The 19562-nt window shown below is 36.8% G+C and overlaps 1 protein-coding gene across 5 annotated transcripts in view; it reads left to right on the top strand.

Moving 5' to 3' along the window:
- The window catches only part of SETBP1 (SET binding protein 1), a 488090-nt gene extending 469018 nt beyond the window's left edge, over positions 1 to 19072 (top strand). For all 5 annotated transcript variants that reach the window (XM_074208185.1, XM_074208188.1, XM_074208186.1 and 2 more), the window contains one exon: positions 18387 to 19072. In XM_074208185.1, coding sequence (XP_074064286.1) covers positions 18387 to 19009 — 623 coding nt within the window. In that variant the 3' untranslated portion in view covers positions 19010 to 19072. The remainder of the gene's footprint in view (positions 1 to 18386) is intronic.
- Positions 19073 to 19562: the final 490 nt, after the last annotated feature.

Raw genomic sequence — 19562 nt, 5'->3', positions numbered from 1 at the left:
AGATTTAAACATAAAGGGTAACACCATAGATAAATTAATAGACCAAAAAATACTCTAAAATATCTATGGAAATTTATGACCAACCAAGAATTAGAGTAGATTTTAAATTACAAAAGGAATGATTTTGACTATATCAAATTTTAAAAGTTTGTGCACTAATAAAATCAATGCTGCCAAAATTAGAAGGAAAGCAGAAAGCTGGAAAACAATTTTCAGAAGTAGGAGTTCCAATAAAAGTCTCATTTATAAAATATAGAGAGAATTGCATCAAATTTATAAGGTTACAAGTCATTCTCCAATTGATAAATGGTCAAAGAATAAGAACAGACAGTTTTCAAATGAAGAAATTAAAGCTATATATTTATAATCATATGAAAAAATGCTCCACATCTTTATTGATTAGAGAAATGCAAATTCAAACAGCTATAGGGTAGCACCTCATACCTATCAGATTGACCAAGATGAGAAAAAGGGAAAATGATCAATGTTGGAGAGTTTGGGGAGGATTGGAATATTGATGCATTGCTGGTGGAGTTGTGAATGAATTCTTTCTGGAGAGCAATATGGAACTATGCTCAAAGAACAATAAGACTGTTCATACCCTTTCATAAGCAATTCCAATTCTAGGCCTATATCCAGAAGAAATCATATAAAAAATGGGGAAAGTCTCTCATGTTCTGTAAAGGCACTCTACTAAATTTTGAGCGTCTAAGTGGAAAAGTACATAGAACACCAGACCTAGAGTCAGAGAAGAGTCCTCTTCCTGAGTTCAAATCCAGCCTCAGACAGGGGCAAGTCACTTAACCCTGTTGGTCTCAGTGTCTTCATCTGTAAAAAGAGCTAGAGAAGGAAATGGCAAACCACTCCAGTATCTTTGCCAAAAAAACCCTAAATGGGGTCACAAATAATCTCAACAAGAACAATCTTTTCATTTCTTAGACTGGTATTCTTTCCTCTCTTCTAATTCTATAAACAGTGTCTTCTATCTGTACCTTATTTTGTCTGAGGCTGTAAGATGGAGACTTCTTTGGCAAGATTATCCCTCCTCTCTTCTATTCACATATCCTAGTTCAAATCTGACTAATCTAGCCCATATCAACTTCACCTTTCTCTGACCAACTGGTATATTTGAAATCAGAAAATATATAATTAAGTGATACCTATGATCAGACACTCTATGAGACACTGTGAGAGTATAAAATATTAGACAAAAACAGGATTCCTGTCCCTCTAGGAGTTTATAAACTACTTAAGGTCATAGACCTAAAGAATTTTTTAAAATCAAATAGTTTGTCCTGTTGTCTTAGATTGCTATTAAAAATCTTAAGATGTCACAAGGTAGTACATGTTTTATTGGCAAATGAATTGTACATTTAGTAATTATAGTCAGAGTTCAGATATGGGAGACATCACTTTAGGTTAGAATGTATTCCCAAGTGTCATTGAATCAATAAAATCTTTGGTAATTATCTACTATGTGCCAGTGATTGTAGAAACAGAGACATAATTGCAATAGCTCCTGCCTTCAAGGAGCTCATATTTTATCAGGGAAATCACATATTATATTCAAATATAGTAATAATAATTCATGATAGTATCTATTTAGGACTTTAAAATTCATAAAGTATTTTATAAACATTATTTCATTATCCTCATAATAATCCTGAGATGGAAGTACTATAATTATCACCATTTTACAGATGAGAAAACTGAAGCAATCAGATTAAGTGATGCAGCTGGAAGGTTTCTATAAAAATATTTGAACTCAGATCTTCCTGATTTCAGGGATAGTGTATTGTTGACTATCACATCTAGATGCCAATGTAAAATATATCTTAAAATTTTTAAGTGCAAGATAATTTGAAAGATGAGACGATCAAGCTGAGAAGATCAATAAAGGTCTTATAGAGATGAGAAGTTTGAACTGAACTTTGAAGAAAATTATTCAGAAAGAAGTAATTACATGACAGGAATAGGAAAAAGAATATTGAGTGTCCCTTGTAAGAAATGGCAAGCAGACCAGCTTGGTCAAGTTGTAGTTTAAATAAAGGGCAGTAATATAAAAGAAAATTAGAAGACATCATTGGAGCTACATGTGAAAGACTCTAAATAGACATTTTATTTGACCCTAGAAGTAATAGGGAGTCACTGGTGTTCATTAAGAACTGGAGTGACACAATCTTGCCTGTGTTCTCAGAAAATCACAGCAACTTTTTGGGATCGATTGAAAAAGGGAGGAACTTGAGACAAGGAGTCAAATGAGAAAGCCATTTCAAAAATCCTTGTAATGGGGGTCACTAGACACCAGCAGAAGTGGTGTGAGGCCAGAAGTTACTTGACCTTTCCCTTTCCCCTCTTTATCACAGTGTTCCACTATCTCAAATTGCTCTTAACATGTTTAAGGTATTTTAGTCTTCTCCTTCTAATTATACTTTTATCTACTTCTAGACAATCACCTTACCTTTTCCTTCCCCCTTATGCACATTTGCCACATAAATGAATTCGTGATTTGATTCAATATCTCTCTTTCCTACAATAGCTTTCTCCTTCCTATCAAACAGAAAACAAATCTTACCTTTCTCTTTCCAGTCTTTCTAAAATGGGAAATCCAAAGACTTTTTTTAGTGTATCTCAGGATTTTGTTTATTGTCTCCCCTTCTGAAAAAGAAAGCCAGAAAGGGCTCCAGTCTTTTTCCCCATTTCCCTAGTATTTCTTCACTCTGGCTAAGATTTTTTTTCCTCTTCACTTCCTTTCCAAGTTTGGGAAATATTCAGATGCTATGCCATTTTTTTCCCAGGTAGCTACAATTTACTTTGTAATATAGACACTCTAAATGACACCTTTTGACCATAAACTAGACTAAAAACAGAAGAGAGACATCCTTGAGCCATGAGGCATAATCTAAATACTATGCACAAGACCTTCTTAAGATTTTAATTCATATTACCAGTGGTCCAAGCTCATCAGCAATGTGTAGAGGATGAATTGAAGAAGGGAGAGACCTAAAGATTAGAGGCCCAAGTAGCTCCTACTGCACTATGAGTCTGCTAGGGTGCAATGAAAAGAATGCCAGTCCTGGAGAGAGGAAAAATTAATTTTCTGAACTCAAATTTGACCTCAGACACTTGCCAGCCTTGTGACCCTAAGCAAGTCACCCAATCCTGTTTGCCTCAATTTTCTCATCTGGAAAATGAACTGAAGGACATGACAGACCACTGCAGCAGTATCTTACCATGAAAACCCCAGACAGGATTGTGAAGAGTCTGGTATGAATGAAAATGACTAAACAATAAAAAATCACTGTACTGTGGGATAAAGGAGGTAGGGTGAGGGTGTGAATTCACATAGCCAGTCACTAGCAGGAGGCAGAGCTTTGATACATGGAGAGATCCTGAATGTGGACTGTTTTTTTGATAATGCTGCTTTGCAAGTTTCCTAATAAAATGATCATGTATAGTTTCCAATATTAGAACCCAATACCTGACCCTAAAATATGACAGAACCCATCACCCAAACATAGCCGAGTCTCTAGATCAGTCATGAAAGCCATGATGGAGGCTCTTTTAATGTAATCTCTTTGGAGGAAGTACATCTGGGGCTGCATCACACTGGGTTCTCTAGTGTCAGAAAACATTGGTGGCCTTTGAGCTTTTATATATTTTCAAGACTGGCTTTGTTTGGGTACCCAAACACTTGAATTCCTGGCTTTTGTCTTCCAGAAGTCACCAAAATGAAGTGATTTGGGGTTTACATATGGAGAATGCATTTTGTTGTGTAATTAATGGGAAGCAGACTTTGGAAAACTGGCGATCCAGGCCCTTATTTATATGAGCACATATGTCTGTGTTTTGTTTATGACTCACTCTCTTACTCCTTGCATTGTAACCGGTTTGTTTATTCTAACTTTTCACAGAATCCAAGCCACATGGTGCTATATGAGCCAATAAGTTATAGTCTCTAAAAGGAAAAAATGATGAATGAGCTTTTTCCTTTTAAATTGTCAAATCTCAGATTGAGATTGAGGAAAGAGAGTTGGTTGATTTGGGGCTGTCCAAACTTTATGTTTAAATGATGTTAAAGCAATACCCCTTTTCCCCCAACCACTGCTTGTGTATGTAAAACCCAAATATGTAATAACTAATAAGTTACCCCACCCTTTTACCCCCCAATAAACTTTGCTATAAATATCAACTGCTTTTGAGGGTTTTTTGTTTTTTTTCTGTCCAGATATTTTATGATAATAATGATAAAGAATGGAGATTGTTCCATTTTTTAAAAAATTCTTTTGAGATATGATACTTGATAAATTCTTAAATACATATTTTTTCAGATACAAATATTTTTAAGAGTAGAAATACAGGATAAACTTGTTTCCTTTCTCCACTTTGTTATTTTCTGGTAGCTTGAGGTGAAGATGTGTTATAGGAAATTAGTAGTCTTTGGCCTTCTTCTAACTCACTGCTGATCACCTCATCCTTAGGGGCCTAATTTTCTTCATTTGTATTTGGAGGGATTGAAATTGGTGCCAAAGCAGTCATTCATCATACTTTTGAATTCTCTAACAAAAATTAGATAGGGTAGTAGAGATCATTAGTTTTATTTTTCAGATAAGGAAACTGAGATTTGCAGTATTTTCTTAAGTACCTCAACACAACTAGGTTCTAAATTCAAGCTTCATGAGATTTTCACCAGACCTTAGACTCTGCTAGAGGACATCAGACCCAATTCTATATGCAGAAGCAAAATCTGACAAGTTATTGCCTTACTAATGTGTAGGTCCAAGTGAGAACAAAAGGGTAAGCTCAGAAAGGACAGTAGATGATAAAAGATAGTACTTGAAAGTTTTACAAAATGTTTTCCCCATAACTGCCCTTTGAATCCCCCATTTTATAAATGAGGAAACCAGAAGCATGGTAGCAAAAACTACCTAGTCAAGATTACATGGCTAGCAAGAGGCAAATCTCAACCTCAAATGCAGGGTTATTTCCACCACACCACATTAACTAAGTTTGAACCTGATTAATTTTTTATTGAGCACTCAGTCTAAATTCTCACAGGTTTGGTACACTTGTGGAAAAGCTGAAAGGATACCTAAGGACTGATTGAGGCAAAGTCTTACTCATTTGGGTGGAAGAATATGAGTCCTTCTTTGAAAACAGTAGAAAACATATCCAGGCTTTTCCACCAAGGGAAAAGAATTGCCTCTGGATTAAAGGAAGATGCCATTTGTATTTTTAGTCACATGACAGAAGCAGCATCTTCCCTGTCACTCAGAGAAAGATCTCTAGCACATAAAATGCTATAAAAAAATTCTATATCTAGTAGTACATCCATCTCCTTTCCAGGAAGAAATGAAGATATTTGTCATTTTTAAAAAGCATTTTCCTTTACCCTTCTTTTCCATATCTTGTGATGTCAATACCCCACTGGTTTACTGTCCTTTTTTAAAAATAGAAAATATCTTTAGCATCCAGAAGAATGATTGTTTGCAGTTGATGACTTGGATATGGTCTCAAAAGGGAATTAAAGGAACAGTGATTAGTTGGAAGAGACAGAATACAATATAACCCTTTGGGGAACTGCTGACAAATTTCAATACTTCTTTTTACTAGTGATCCAATCAAGATTGAAAATATTCATCATGAATTTGAATTCAGGATCAAACACAAATAAAGTTAAATAAAAGAAGGATGAAGCTAAAACCATACATTTAGGTCTGAAAAGTTCAATAGGTAAATTCAAACTCAGTAGGTTAATAGGATAAGTAAAATAGTTCATGTGAAATAAATTCCTGAGGGTTTTGGTAGTTCCTGAACTCCACATGACTCAGCAATATATAGCTTTATATAATATAAATAATGTAACTTTTAAAACAAAGCTAACAAAATGTTGACCTATATTATTATAGTGTCTAGAACTAGAGCAATTAATAGGCCCACTTGACTTTATACTAATTAGGTTACATCTGTATCAAGGGTTCAATTATGGCTACTTTGTTTTAGGAGGAATATCGATAATCTAGACAGAAAATAATTGACTGTAGGGAATCACATACCAGAAGTTGCTTGAAGCCCTCACAACTGATATTATGTGTCCTTTTGTATATTGTTCAGATGAATATAGGAACAAGTTTTGTGAAGAGAAACAAAGATTTAGATAGTAAAATGTAAAGTTTGAGAATAGGGTTTTTTTTTTCCTTTTTAATTTGTTTGGGTTTTTCTTTGATTTTCCAAACTTAATATAATTCCTGAAACCCAAGAAATAATCTATAAATAGTTGCTGAATTGTGTTGGCTAGTAGTAACACAAATGCACCAGTTCTACAAACTGAAAGCATTATAATAATTGTAATTTGAATCCCAAAAACCTCCTTTTATAGATGAAGAAACAGGCGTGGAGAGATTAAGTTACTTAGGCAAAATTAGAAATGGCCAGACCTAAAATTTCAGTTAGTTCCCAATTTATTTTGTCTCTTTATTTTGACACTATATTTTGTCTTTAAAATGTATGGTGTTCTGCCAGAGATTTTAAAGGGAAGAGAATAGATATTTTTTATGTGTTCCCCTAGAGGACAGAGCTGAGATCAAAGTAGAAATTGTAGGGTGGCAGCAGTTCATAAAAAACAACTTTCTTGCATTTCAAAGTGTTCAGGGAGGGATAACATCGAAGAGATGCTTGCATTAAATTCCATACCCCAATGACTAAATTCTTATATTCCTCCCAGCACCAAGCCTCTAAAGGTCTAAATATATCTGCTGTTGGGTGATCAGACTCTCTTCTGGTACTTTTTTTTTCCTTAACAAATCCTGAAAAATAGTCTGCTTTAGTAAAGAATTCTTTGCAAGAAAACTTCTCTCAAGCTCTTCCTTGAAGTAAGATGATCTATCCATCACTTCATTCCACAAACAACTTTCATTGTTGTAGTGCTTTATATAAATCATATGATTTAGAACTAGAAGGGCTCTTATAGACCATTTGAGATAATCTTATTTATAAATGAGGACACTCATGGTATTCTCTTTTTATTTTCACAATTGTGAAAATAAGTCAAGGTAGAAATTATTAGTTTTATTTTAAAAATGAGGAAACTGAGGTTTGTGATACTTCCATAAATAACTTCTTCCCCATAATGGCAGTAAAACTTGAATATACACCCACAGTTGCCTACTTCAATGTTCTTTCCCTCAGCCTCTTAATGTGAGGGCAAGAAGAGGCCTTTCTTCAAGCTTAAATACTTTAATGACTTTATGAAGGAGATAAACATAAGTAATAAAATACATAAGTAATAAAAACCAGCAAGGAGACCAAATGTGGAGATCGTATAATGTCATACCCCAAATCTTGGCATTCACAGTGGGAATATTTTTGAACTGTTTTCATTTAAGCCTGTATTATGACAATTAGGAAAGCTCCTCATTAGCAACAATAGTTGGAGATCATCTAATTATTTAAGGAACAATATTTGTGGTTCATGAAGAAGCTCTGCTACACTCTGGGTGGCATGGAGGGAGAAAAAGTTGTAACAATGGGTTGAGTCCAACAAGATGACATTTACATGGGATAGGTGTAGCATTTTGTGCCTGTGTTCAAAATAACTACAGCTCCAATCCATGATAAAAGGGGTAGATAGATATAGGTTCAGATAAAGATGTAAATTTTAGTTGGTGATAGATTCAGACAAGTCAATAGTACAATGTACCTAGAAAAAAGGAGATGCAGTTTGAGGGAAGTAATCAGTCCCATGCTAGAATTTAGACTGAACCTGAATTGTTATATTCAGTTTCACTAATGAATATTGACACAAAATCTTTAAATATAATCATAGTAAAGAGATTTTAACAGTATATACAAAAAATTATTCATTATGACCAGGCTGGATTTATCCCAGGAATGTAAGGGTGGTACAAAATTAGGGAAACAGTGAATATAATTAATCATATAAGTGATAGAAATAATAAAAGCTACATTAATTATATCCATAGATGCCAAAAGAAACTTACATAAAATTCAACATTCACTTTTATTAAAATTCTTAAGAAGTGTAGGATCAAAATAACCCATCTTTAATATGATAAAAGTACATCTCTTGATGCTCTGATTAGGAGAGAGTAGCTTAAAGTGATATATTCAAAGAATTTTTAAATAACCAAAGGATCAATCAAGATTTTTCTAAAAAATCCAATTTTACATTTTCAAATTATTACATTAACTACACAGAGGACAACATTAAGATCAGAAAAGAAATAACAAATGGGAGAGTGCAGGTAAAGGGGAAAGAGTGGAGAACAGCACAGACTCCCAGATCATGGTAAACTTTGTTCAGACAAAACTATTTTAGAATGTGAAAGCAGTTGAGTTTGGCCTTATTGATCTTGAGAACTCAAATCCCAGGAAGGAAGATTTAACTTTCTTAGTAGAAGCACCTAACAGAATTAAACAACTAAAGAACTGTAGAGATATATGAGAGGTCTAAGATTCTTAAGTCTGGTCCTTAGTGGGATTCATGCCTCAAGTAGACCATGTTTTGTTTTCCTTTCAAAAGGGATATTTGACAAATGAAACTTTGGCTTTTACTGTTCTACTCATCTATCTGAAGGGGAAAAATAAACCAGGACCTATAAACCAAACAGTCTAATTCATTTCAAGGAGTTCTGATTGAGGAACCATTCTTCACTTTATTCATAAAACCTAGGAGATGAACCAAAAAGTCAGAGGACTATAGAAGACATAGTAATTTCTGTACACATTTAGTCAAGTTTTGTTTTTATTATTTAAATGTTTTTCAGCCCTATATGTCTCTCTTTCTTATCCCTTTTGGGATTTTCTTGGCAAAAATGCTAGAGTGGTTTGGTATTTCCTTTTTCAACTCATTTTACAGATGAGGAAACTGAGACAAATAGTGCTAAGTGATTATTTGAACTCAAGAAAATGAGTTTTCCTGATTCCAGGTCCAGTGCTCTAGCCACTGGACATAACTACCCCTAGCAAACTATTCTACAATTTTTAAGAAAATATTAAACCTATAGAGAGGTCAGCTATAAACCAAAAACAGTTCTTTAATTCACAAAGAAATTTAAAGTACAGGTAGTGCCTAGAAGATGATATGAATTGTAGGAGCAAGTTCACAGTTTGCCTCATGCTCTCATAATTATTCTTGAAAACTAATGAAGAACAGGCTATAGATCACAAGATTAGAGAAGAGAGAAAGCAAATGTGGAATCAATCTCCCACAAGAGCCTAGAAATTACTATCCAGCAAAGAAATGATTTGAAGAGAGAAAATCTGCAAGCATTTATAGGACAGTGAAACCCGGAGCAGTGAGGAGAATCATTTATAAAGAATAAATCCTGCCAAACCAATGGGTGCCCCTTTGCACTTGAATTTCCTTCCAAAGTACTGGCTGGAGTTTTGCAGAATACTGTACCAAGTGATTGGGCATAATGGTATTTGTGTAAAATTTCAGAGAGCACCCAAAAGTGACAGTGAACATAGAAAAAAGAGTTATTTAGATTTTCTAGGCTATAAAGGACTCTAAAGAGTATCTGGTCCTAAGAAGAGGAAGTAAGTTACCCAAATTCACACACCTAGTCATTGGCACAGGCAGGATTAGAAACTACCAGCTCAGGGTCCTATCCATTATCCCTCCTTCTGTGCCTCAATGCCTTTTACTAGAGACAGGAAGCAAGAAGCAATCTCTGATGACAACATAAACAGGCAAGACTCTTCTGGATCTGATCACATCTCTGAGCATCTTTAGGTTCTGGTGCAGTGGATAGAGCCCTGACCTTGGAGTCAGAAGGATGGGAGTTCAAATCCAGCCTCAGACTCTTGACACTTCCTAGCTGTGTTACCTTGGGCAAGTCACTAAACTCTGATTGCCTCTGCTCCAGGGTCATCTCCAGTCATCCTGATTCATATCTGGCCACTGGACCCAGATGACTCTGGAGAAGAGATTGAGGTTGGTGACTAAACACGGCACCCTCCACTCGAATGAAATTCAAGTGCTTGTTAGAGAATGAAGGAAAAACATTATTGTTGTTGTTGTTATCATCATCATCATCATTATTAATTCTGTGTTAGGCAAGGGAGGAGGCTGGAAGACTTGAATTCAGGGAGACAGAGACCACCCCACCCCCAGGCTCCACAGTGACAAGACCAGAGCTATAGGAATAGTCATCCCATACCTCTTAGCCTCTACCAGTCTTTCCCCTAGGATGATTCCTTCAGTTTTTACCATAGCATCCACTTTCTCTCACAAAGCATTCTCACTTGTTTTCTTTTGCCAGAGGTGATAGAGTGGATCAAGTACTAGGTTTGGCTTCAGAAGGAGCTGAGTTCAAATGTAGCTTCAAAAACTAGTTGTATGGGGGTGGCTAAGTGGTGCAGTGGATACAGCACCAGCCCCGGAGTCAGGAGTACCTGAGTTCAAATTCGGTCTCAGACACTTAATAATTACCTAACTGTATGACCTTGGGCAAGTCACTTAACCACTGCCTTTCAAAAGTAAAAAAAAAACTAGTTGTATGACCCTGGTCTAGCTTCTGTCTACCTTAGTTTCCTCAGCTGTAAAATGTCAACAATAGTGCCTACTTCCCAGAATCATTTTGAAGATCAAATGAAATAGTATTTATAAAGTCCTTGGTACTTGTTCCCTCTCTCCTTTCTTCCACTTTCCTCCCTCCCTCCTTTTCTTCCTTCTATCATCCCTTCCTTCCTTCCTTCCTTCCTCTCTCCCTTCCTTCCTTCCTTCCTTCCTTCCTCTCTCCCTTCCTTCCTCCCTTCCTCCCTTCCTTCCTATCATGGCAGGCTTATGCCACCACAAAACTATTTGTACTAAGGCAGTCACCTTCCTATACCAGTCATTCCTAAATATTTCAGCAAAAAATGAATCCCCCTCTATTCTGTCCAAGCAGCCCTGAAACCATGGTAGCCAGAGGTTTGCAGAAAATGTCATTTGACCCTCTTCTACCACCAATGGTACCTCATTGACACAGATAAATTTATACATGCATGAAACATTTACATGGAGAAAAGAATAGGAAAAAAAAGTTTGGTTTTGCCTAAAGACAAAGTTAAATTCACAATTTAAAAGAAATAACTCTGAAAATGGTAAAAATGAAGAAAAGTTGAAGCAGGTGGGTGGTACAATGGAACAGCTCTGGAGTCAGAGGAGGACCTGAGTTCAAATCTGGTTTCAGACACTTAATAATGACCTAGCTGTGTGACCTTGGGCAAGTCACTTAACCCCACTGCCTTGCAAAAACCAAAAGAAAATGAAGAAAAATTCAAGGGGCCAATGGATTAGTTAATAAAGTCAGAGAAGTCAAACCAACTTTTTATAATCTTGCCAAATGACAGGAAAAGTAACATGCTCACCAGGAGGTTTCTCATTTAACTAACACATACATAAATCAAGTTAATTTAAATCCACATACCTATAGTACTTTAAGATTTACAAAGTACTGTCTTGAAATCTTTTTTTTAGGTAGTAAGTGGTACTGGTGTTACTGTTTTGCTTAATAGATAGGAAAACGAGTTTAGAGAAGGGATGTGTCTATGGTTACAAAGTGAGTGTAGTGTCTGAATCAGGACTTTAGTCAATTTCTCCTGACTTCTAAGTCCATTCTGCATTATGAAATTTGTAATAGAATTATCTGGGAGAAATTATGGAATCCTTTCATAAGAAGCCTTAATTTAAAATATACAGTCTTTCATCTTCTAGGATGGGGGGGTAATAAATTTTCAAATGATGAGTGGATTGTGTGATCTTTCAAGGTCACGTCCATGCAATTTAGCTAGGTAAGTCCATCACAATGCCATCTCATGAAGAGTGTTATCCTAGACAAGAATTTATTAATCTGGAATTCACAGATCTCCTGAGCATTCTATGAAGAGATTTCAAGGGATCCGTGAACTTGAATGAGGGAAAAAATACATCTGACTTTTGGTTTTCTTTGAATTGTATTATTTTATTATTTAAAAATATTCTTCCGAAGAATCTACTGTCTTCATGGGACTGCCAAAGGGTCTTTAATACACAAGACCATATGAAGAACATCTGTTCTAGACTAAGGTTGAGAGTATAAAGAAGGAAAATTGTTGGATGAATTTTTACCCACCTAATCTCGAAGCTGATTGTTTTCCTTTTTAGCAAGCATTTTTGGACTATTGAACAGGATAAAAGAGAAGCAGCAAGATATAGTGGGTAAAGGGCAGGATTTAGAGTCCAGAAAACCCAGGGTCAGGTCTAGTTTCTGAAATATATTAGAAGACTGGCAAGTCAATTAACCCCTCAGTGCCCCCAGGCCACTTTCCAGGACTAGTAGATACTGATGAAATCACATATATTTTTATATACACAAACATGCTCAAACACACATGCTGCACTATACACATGCACACATGAATGGATAAAATTGGAAAATGACTCAATACCCCTATTTTCCTATTCCTTCCCACCCCATTCCCTCATATATATATATATATATATATATATATATATATATATATATATATATGTGTGTGTGTGTGTGTGTGTGTGTGTGTGTATGTGTATATATGTACATATATACACATATGTATACATACATACAGAATAAGCCAATGTGTTTAATATGCTGTATTGATATTCACCTTTAACTACTGAAGGGAAGGAGGGTAGGGAATTTGGGGTGAATATTTGTGCTAGAATAATACCCCCAAAGATATTCCTTATACTTGAAGTTGGCATATTTGTTGATTTTAAAGTCACTATTCGTACAGGCTTTGTAAAAAAAATTGGTGTCAAACTGCATTGGACACTATATTTAAAGCAATTAATTGGGTGTTACATTGGTCTGATGCCATCTATTAAAAAATTAACTCTGAAATGTTGCCATTTTTGCATCCAAAAACTCACTCCAGTTTTGTTCAGTTTGGATCATTATAACTAATTTTAAAGATTCTACCATATCACATACTACTCCTGTAAGACTTGCCAATGGCAATAAAATCTGACCCAACCAATGGAACCTGGAGCCAGTAGCCACACAAAAGTTTACTGTTCCCCAGGCTTTAAAGGAAGCCCTGCTTGGACATCTGTACTTAGTATGGAAGAAGTGAGGGGAGGAACGTGAGGGGTTACCGGACTGGTTTTGCCTGGGTTTTATTCAGATGTAGGTGAGACTGAATTGAAGAGAGATCCAGCATCCCAGTCCCTGCTGTAAATCCTGCTTCTCTTCCAAATCCCTTTGTTCAGCTATTTGTTGTACTTTCTCACTATTGTGTGAAACAAGAAAAGAGTCAACAAACCACAATGCTAAAATGAAACACATTTGTTCCCCTCCTGTGGGGTTTAAAAATACTATGCAGTCTACAATGGGCCATGTTTGAGGGGGTTGCCCCATTTGGGGAAATAGTTACCTTTAGTGAGGACAAGTTGACACCTGAATCATATCACAAAGGAATGGACAGTGTGAAAATGGAGCTTCCAAGACTGAGTGTGTATTAAGGGGATGATGCACTGGCATAGGGAAGGGGGATGGGATGTCTCTTTCACTATATCTTGAAGCTATTCTCATTTTATGGTTTCCGTACTTCAAAACAACAGTACTGAGGGCCCTTTAGTGGCTAGAACAGAGGGCTTCCTGAGTCAGAAAATCTTGGCTCATAAAATAGAGACGCATCTGGTCACTGGTACTTGAAAAGAGAACAACCCAGTGGATGGAGTGTAAATGAATCAGAAACACTTGGCTGATATCCTGTTTAAGGAGGACATGGTTAAGGTGGACATTGTCTGAGGTTTGAGTAGCCCAGAACATCTGAAAGATTAAAAATTCACTGTCTTACTGATCAACCTTCACTTGAAAAGACTGAAGGCAATATGTGTTCTGGTAATCGATGGGATCAGCATGAATTAACTTCCCACTACTGAGATATAAAGTAGATTGTTAACTTATATGGAATTGCCATGAAACTAGTGGATGTGAAAACCCATGTGTCATTGTTTTAATGAGTATTTGCTGATCACCTACTATGTACAAGATGGTAACTACACCCTACATTTATTGTATGTTATAGTTTTAGCTGTATTTTTGTCTCTGTCTCTTTTTGATCTTGACAAACACCATATGGGGTAAACAGGGCAAGTATCATTCCCCATCCAGGCAGCTGGATGGTACAATGGATAGAGTCAGTACTAGGCTTGAAATCAGGAAGATGAATCTTCCTGATGTCAAATCTGATCTCAGGCACTTACTGTGTGACCCAGGACTGGACACTTAAATTTGTTTGCCTCAGTGTCCTCATCTGTAAAATGAGTAGGAGAAGGAAATGGAAAACCATTCCAGTATCTTTGCCAAGAAAACACACCAAAAAAAGGCATCTTGAAGAATCAGACACAAATGAAGAACAATAACAAATTATCCCCCATTTTTACGATGAGAATACCAAAATTTAGATAATATGGATAACTTTCCCAAGGTCATACAGACAGATTCAAATCTAGATTTCCTTACTAGTATTCTGACTTAGGATACCATGATAAGCTATGAGCCATACCCTCTGGCATTTTAATCATCATATAGTTAGGTAGGAAGGGTATACATAATGTTTTCTTTTGTTCTCAAAGAAGACCATGATATCAGAGGAGTGATGCCATGACATGCACATAAATAAGATTTAAGTGAGGGAGGACTGTGCTAAGTCACCAGCCTCACTTTCTCTTCCAGAAACATCTGGGTCCAGTGTCAAGATATGAATCAGGACAACTGGAGATAAATCTGGATGTGAGGGCTTGGGGTTAAGTGACTTGCCCAAGGTCACATAGCTAGTAAGTGTCTGAGGCTGGATTTGAACTCAGGTTCTCCTGACTTCAGGACTGGTGTTCTACCTACCATACCAATCTGGAGCAAGTTCCAAAATCTACTGCATTGTTGAGCTTTTAAAACTTAAGAAATTATGCAACAAATTTACTTAAAAATAACATTTGAAAGGTTGCAAATACTATAAACTGAATTTTTTTAGTAAAATTCAACATCAACACTGCTTTAGCAATCCATCTCTCTAGTCAGTTTTTGAACTTTGTAAAAACTTTCATTAGCTGCTGAGTAACTAGATTGCATTTGAAATTCTAGTCTTAAAATCATCCAAAGAATGTTGTCATGCAGATAGAGAGGTTTTCATTTGACTCCACAAGAAAAGGTCTAATGGAGATGGATCAGGACACTGAGGAAGCAAGGAAAGAAAACCTCCTCTATTGACCCACAGGTCTGAGAAAGTATCATTGAAAAATTGTAGCAGATACAATGAATAATCATAGAATGCTGCATTTGGTTGAAATTAAAATTAACTTTCTTTTCAGAATTTGCAAAAACAAGTATAAAATAAATTAAAATAATTAGACTGTCAAATGAGATTTTTGTAAATTTATATTTCTGAAGTTATTAAAGCTTAAAAGTGCACTAAGACTTTTCAAATACCTATATTATCAGATGTTAAGCAGAATATTATTGAGTGCTGAAATAGATGAAAAGCACAATGAATAATAAGGAAAGGAGAAAGAGGAATTCTTATATGATATGATGCATTCTAAGCATGCTACAAGAGTTCTGTAGCTAATGAAGCTAATTTAGATTTGATAATGGCCCTGGATGCAGTGAGAGATCTTGGACTTTTGGGGAGAGCCCAAAAGTACAGAATATTATTTAAGAAAACACCAATAATTGGAAACCACATAGCCAGCTTATTTAATGTATGTAACCCCTAAGGGTGACTGCTTTAGAGGATACATAAGAGTGACTGGTCATCACCATAGTAGTCATCTGTGCCTTTTAGGGAAACTTTTGCAGTTCAATGATGAATGAGCACTGTATTTGAAAAGTGAATGACAACCAAAAACAAAAATAGCTTCTTCATAACAAAAAAAGTAAATGATCTGAGTTCAGATTCTGCATCTATCTGCATATAAACTGTGTCACTATGGGCAAGTCATTTTACCTCTCTGGGCCTCAGTTACCTTAGACTAAGTGATGACTGAAGTTACCGTGAGCTTTAAATTAATGTTCCTCTATGCATAAAGATACTTTATTTTCTTAATCACTTTAAACATCCCTTGCTGCTTACCATTAATTTACCCTAGGATTTAATTCTTATGAGACAGTACAACTGCAGGAGTCAACCAGATTTTTGTCTCTCTTACAAATTCAGAATGAAAGGAGGATTTATGGATGAGGTTGTATGGTACCCCAAACTGTATGGATTGTCAAAAAGCAAAGATCTACTCTCAAGAACAATCAGGTGGTGTGGATTTAGAAATTTCAGAGATATTATTTTTGTTTTCCATACCTCCATCTCTTCCCCACTGGCTCATTTTCTCTACCTTTTAAAGGCTTCTCCTCCCACTCTTCTGTTCAAATGACTGCCTACAATGTTATCAATGGATTGTTTTTTCTAGTGACTTATTCTTCAATCTTCATCCTTTCTGACTGATGTATTGCTTTGGGTCCTATTATCTATCCCCTCCTCCTAAATGTTCTCTCTCTCTTACTCAGTTCTCTTCTTACATCAGTGGGCACTCATTTTCAGTGTTTCTTTAGTTTCATCCTCTGTCACCTGCAACTAAATGTAGAGGTCTCCTGAGGTTTTGAACTAAACCATCTGCTCATTTTTCTTTCCGATCTTTCCCTCAATGAGTTCTTTTATTTTCATGGGTGCAATTGTCATCACTATGTAGAATACTCCTCACCTTTAACCAGAGCCCTAAACTATATCTTGAATTTAGTCCTACATCTCCCAAGTCACTGACCATCTCCATGGTCCCATAAATACCTTAATCTCCACATTTCCAAATGGACCTCATATTGTATACTTTTCTTCCAAATATCTCCACTTCTGAAGAAGGCACTACCACACTATTTACCCAGATTTGGTTTCTTCTATTCATCCTATATTCTTCCCTCCCCCCCCCCCATATTATTCAGTCAATTCTCAATTTTGTCATTTCTGTTTTTATAACATCTCTTAAATACATCTTTTTTTTTTTCAAGTAAGCCCTAGTTTACCTCTCACAAGGGCAGGCTTTTGTAATCATTTTTTAAAATTAGCCTTCCTGGTTCCAGTCTATGCTCTTTTCAAACTATCCTTCTCATAGCTGCCACATTAATTTTCCTAAAGGCACAAGTCTGAAAACACATCATTCCTGTAGTGCTTGGAGGGTTGGGAGAAGGAACTTTTTACCTAGACATTCAAGTCCTTTTTCCATTTCTATAATCTCACCTTTAAGGTTGCTCCCCATCACACATTCTAGACAGAACGACTGGCTGTTCCCTAAGTTTGGCAGTTTATTTCCTCATTCCATTTCTTTTCACAAATGGTTTTCCCTGAACATGAACATCCCCTTCCCTGACATGAACTTCCTTCTCACTGCAACCTCTCAGAATCTTTGCCTTCCTGCAAAGTTAAACTCAGTTTGATAACTGCCCTCATTCATGAAGATATCTTTGACATCCTTCCCCACTTGTTAATGCCATCACCAATTTCAAGTTACTTCTTGTTTACTTCTGTATACATAGGTTATATCTAGTCCATTCCCCCCCACCAAAAAATATAGGCCCCTCAAAGTTGCATTCCCAGTGCCTAGGACAAAGTACCTGATCCATAACAGATACTTAATAAATTTTTGTCACATTAGCACATGTAATGTAAAACCCATGAGAGTATTTGTGTTTTGTGCTAGGTTATATTTATTGATGTTTTAATTTTTAAAAAAATTAACAAGCACTTATTTTCTCTCTTCTGCCTCCCTGTTGGGAAAGAGTAAAAAAAAAGAATCTTTATAACAATAACAAAAGTCAATATACCAGATTCCCACATTAGCCATCCAAAAAAACTGTATGTCATAGTCTATATATTGAGTCCATTCCCTCTCTGTCAGAAAGTGATCTGCATCCTTCAAAATTGTTCATCAAGTCAGTTCATTGACTATAGTTCTTAAGTCTTGTGAAGTTTTTTTTTTTTATTTTTTATGTTAACTGTTCTGGTTCTGCTCACTTTTTAACTCAATTTGCCAAATTTCCTGGTCAATTTAAAAGACACAGTAAATATAAATAAATCAAAAGTTCCCAGGTGAATTTTGGTTGATTTCTTATTATTGGTGGGGTCCATTCCACAATCAAAATGTAAGGAAGAAGTGGATTTTAGTGAAAAGAGCCCTTGGGAGTCAGAAGACCTAGCTGGATTGCAGTCCCAGCATCACTATAGCCTTAGAAAAATCATTTAACAATTCTGGGCCTCAATTTTCTTCATCTCTACGGTGATGAGATTGGAGTAGATAATCTGTAAACTACCTTCCTGGTAAATATCACTTGAATACCCTAGAATCTCAGTTTCCATTTTCTCTCTTTCCACAGCCAGCTCATCCCTGAAGAAACGCTTCAAGAGGCGGGAGATTGAAGCGATCCAGTGCGAGGTGCGTAAGATGTGCAACTACACCAAGATCCTGTCCACCAAGAAGAACCTCGACCATGTGAACAAGATCCTGAAGGCCAAGCGGCTGCAAAGACAATCAAAGACAGGCAATAATTTTGTCAAGAAAAGGAGAGGGCGACCCCGCAAACAGCCCCTCTCATTCGATGAGGACTCCAGAGACCAAATGCCAGTTTTAGAAAAATGCATTGACCTCCCTAGCAAGAGGGGTCAGAAACCCACCCTAAACCCTTTGGTGTTGGAACCAGTGGCCAGTCAAGATGCCATCATGGCGACCATTGAGGCTGTCATCCACATGGCCCGGGAGACCCCACCTCTGCCACCACCCCCTCCCCCTCCACCCCCTCCCCCTCCTCCACCTCCTCCACCTCCTCCCCCACCACCTCCTCCTCCTCCTCCTCCACCTCCTCTACCACGCACACCCAGAGGTGGCAAGAGGAAACATAAGCAGCAGCAGCAGCAACAGCAGCAGCTGCAACATGAGGAGGAGGTGAAGGCCAAGAGACATCGAAAGTCAAAAGTAAATGAAAGTGAAGCCCTTCCTTAGAGCTGGGGATGGCAAATGGGAACACAGGGGTAGGGTAAACTAAGGCATTGAACATGCAAGAAAAGCAGGGGTGAGGGTTGGGAAGGGGTGGGGTCAGGGAGGGGGTTCTGGCCACAGTCACTGACTTGCTTTTTCCTCTAGTAGTCTCATTATTAGTTTCTGGGGGGAGGGATCAAAAGAAATAGGGTAGTTTGCTTTACAGAATTTCCCAGCCAATTGGCATTGCAGGATTGTCTATCTTTAAACTATAAGAGCATCAAACAGCCCAACAGAAGAGAGTAGGTGGTCTACTCAATCACCTAATGAGATAGAGAATCCAAGGCAGACAGTAGTGGTTCATTTGCTGGCCAGTCCAATCACAGAAGAACCATCTTGATTAGGGAGAGCTCTAAGGGAACAGGGAGGGCTATGATGGGTTGGGGTATGGGTGGGAGGGGGGGTTGATAGCTATAAATCCCTCAACTGTCTTGGCTGTAATCTATTTGATTAATTTTTATTTGCTTTATTATATCAGTTTTAAAACCCTACTAGGTTTTGAGGCGACAATGAGCTT

Source organism: Macrotis lagotis, chromosome X (assembly GCF_037893015.1).
Source record: "Macrotis lagotis isolate mMagLag1 chromosome X, bilby.v1.9.chrom.fasta, whole genome shotgun sequence".
Taxonomy (NCBI): domain Eukaryota; kingdom Metazoa; phylum Chordata; class Mammalia; order Peramelemorphia; family Peramelidae; genus Macrotis; species Macrotis lagotis.
The sequence above is the reverse complement of the archived record's forward strand: the minus strand, read 5'-3'. Positions and strand labels throughout refer to the sequence as shown.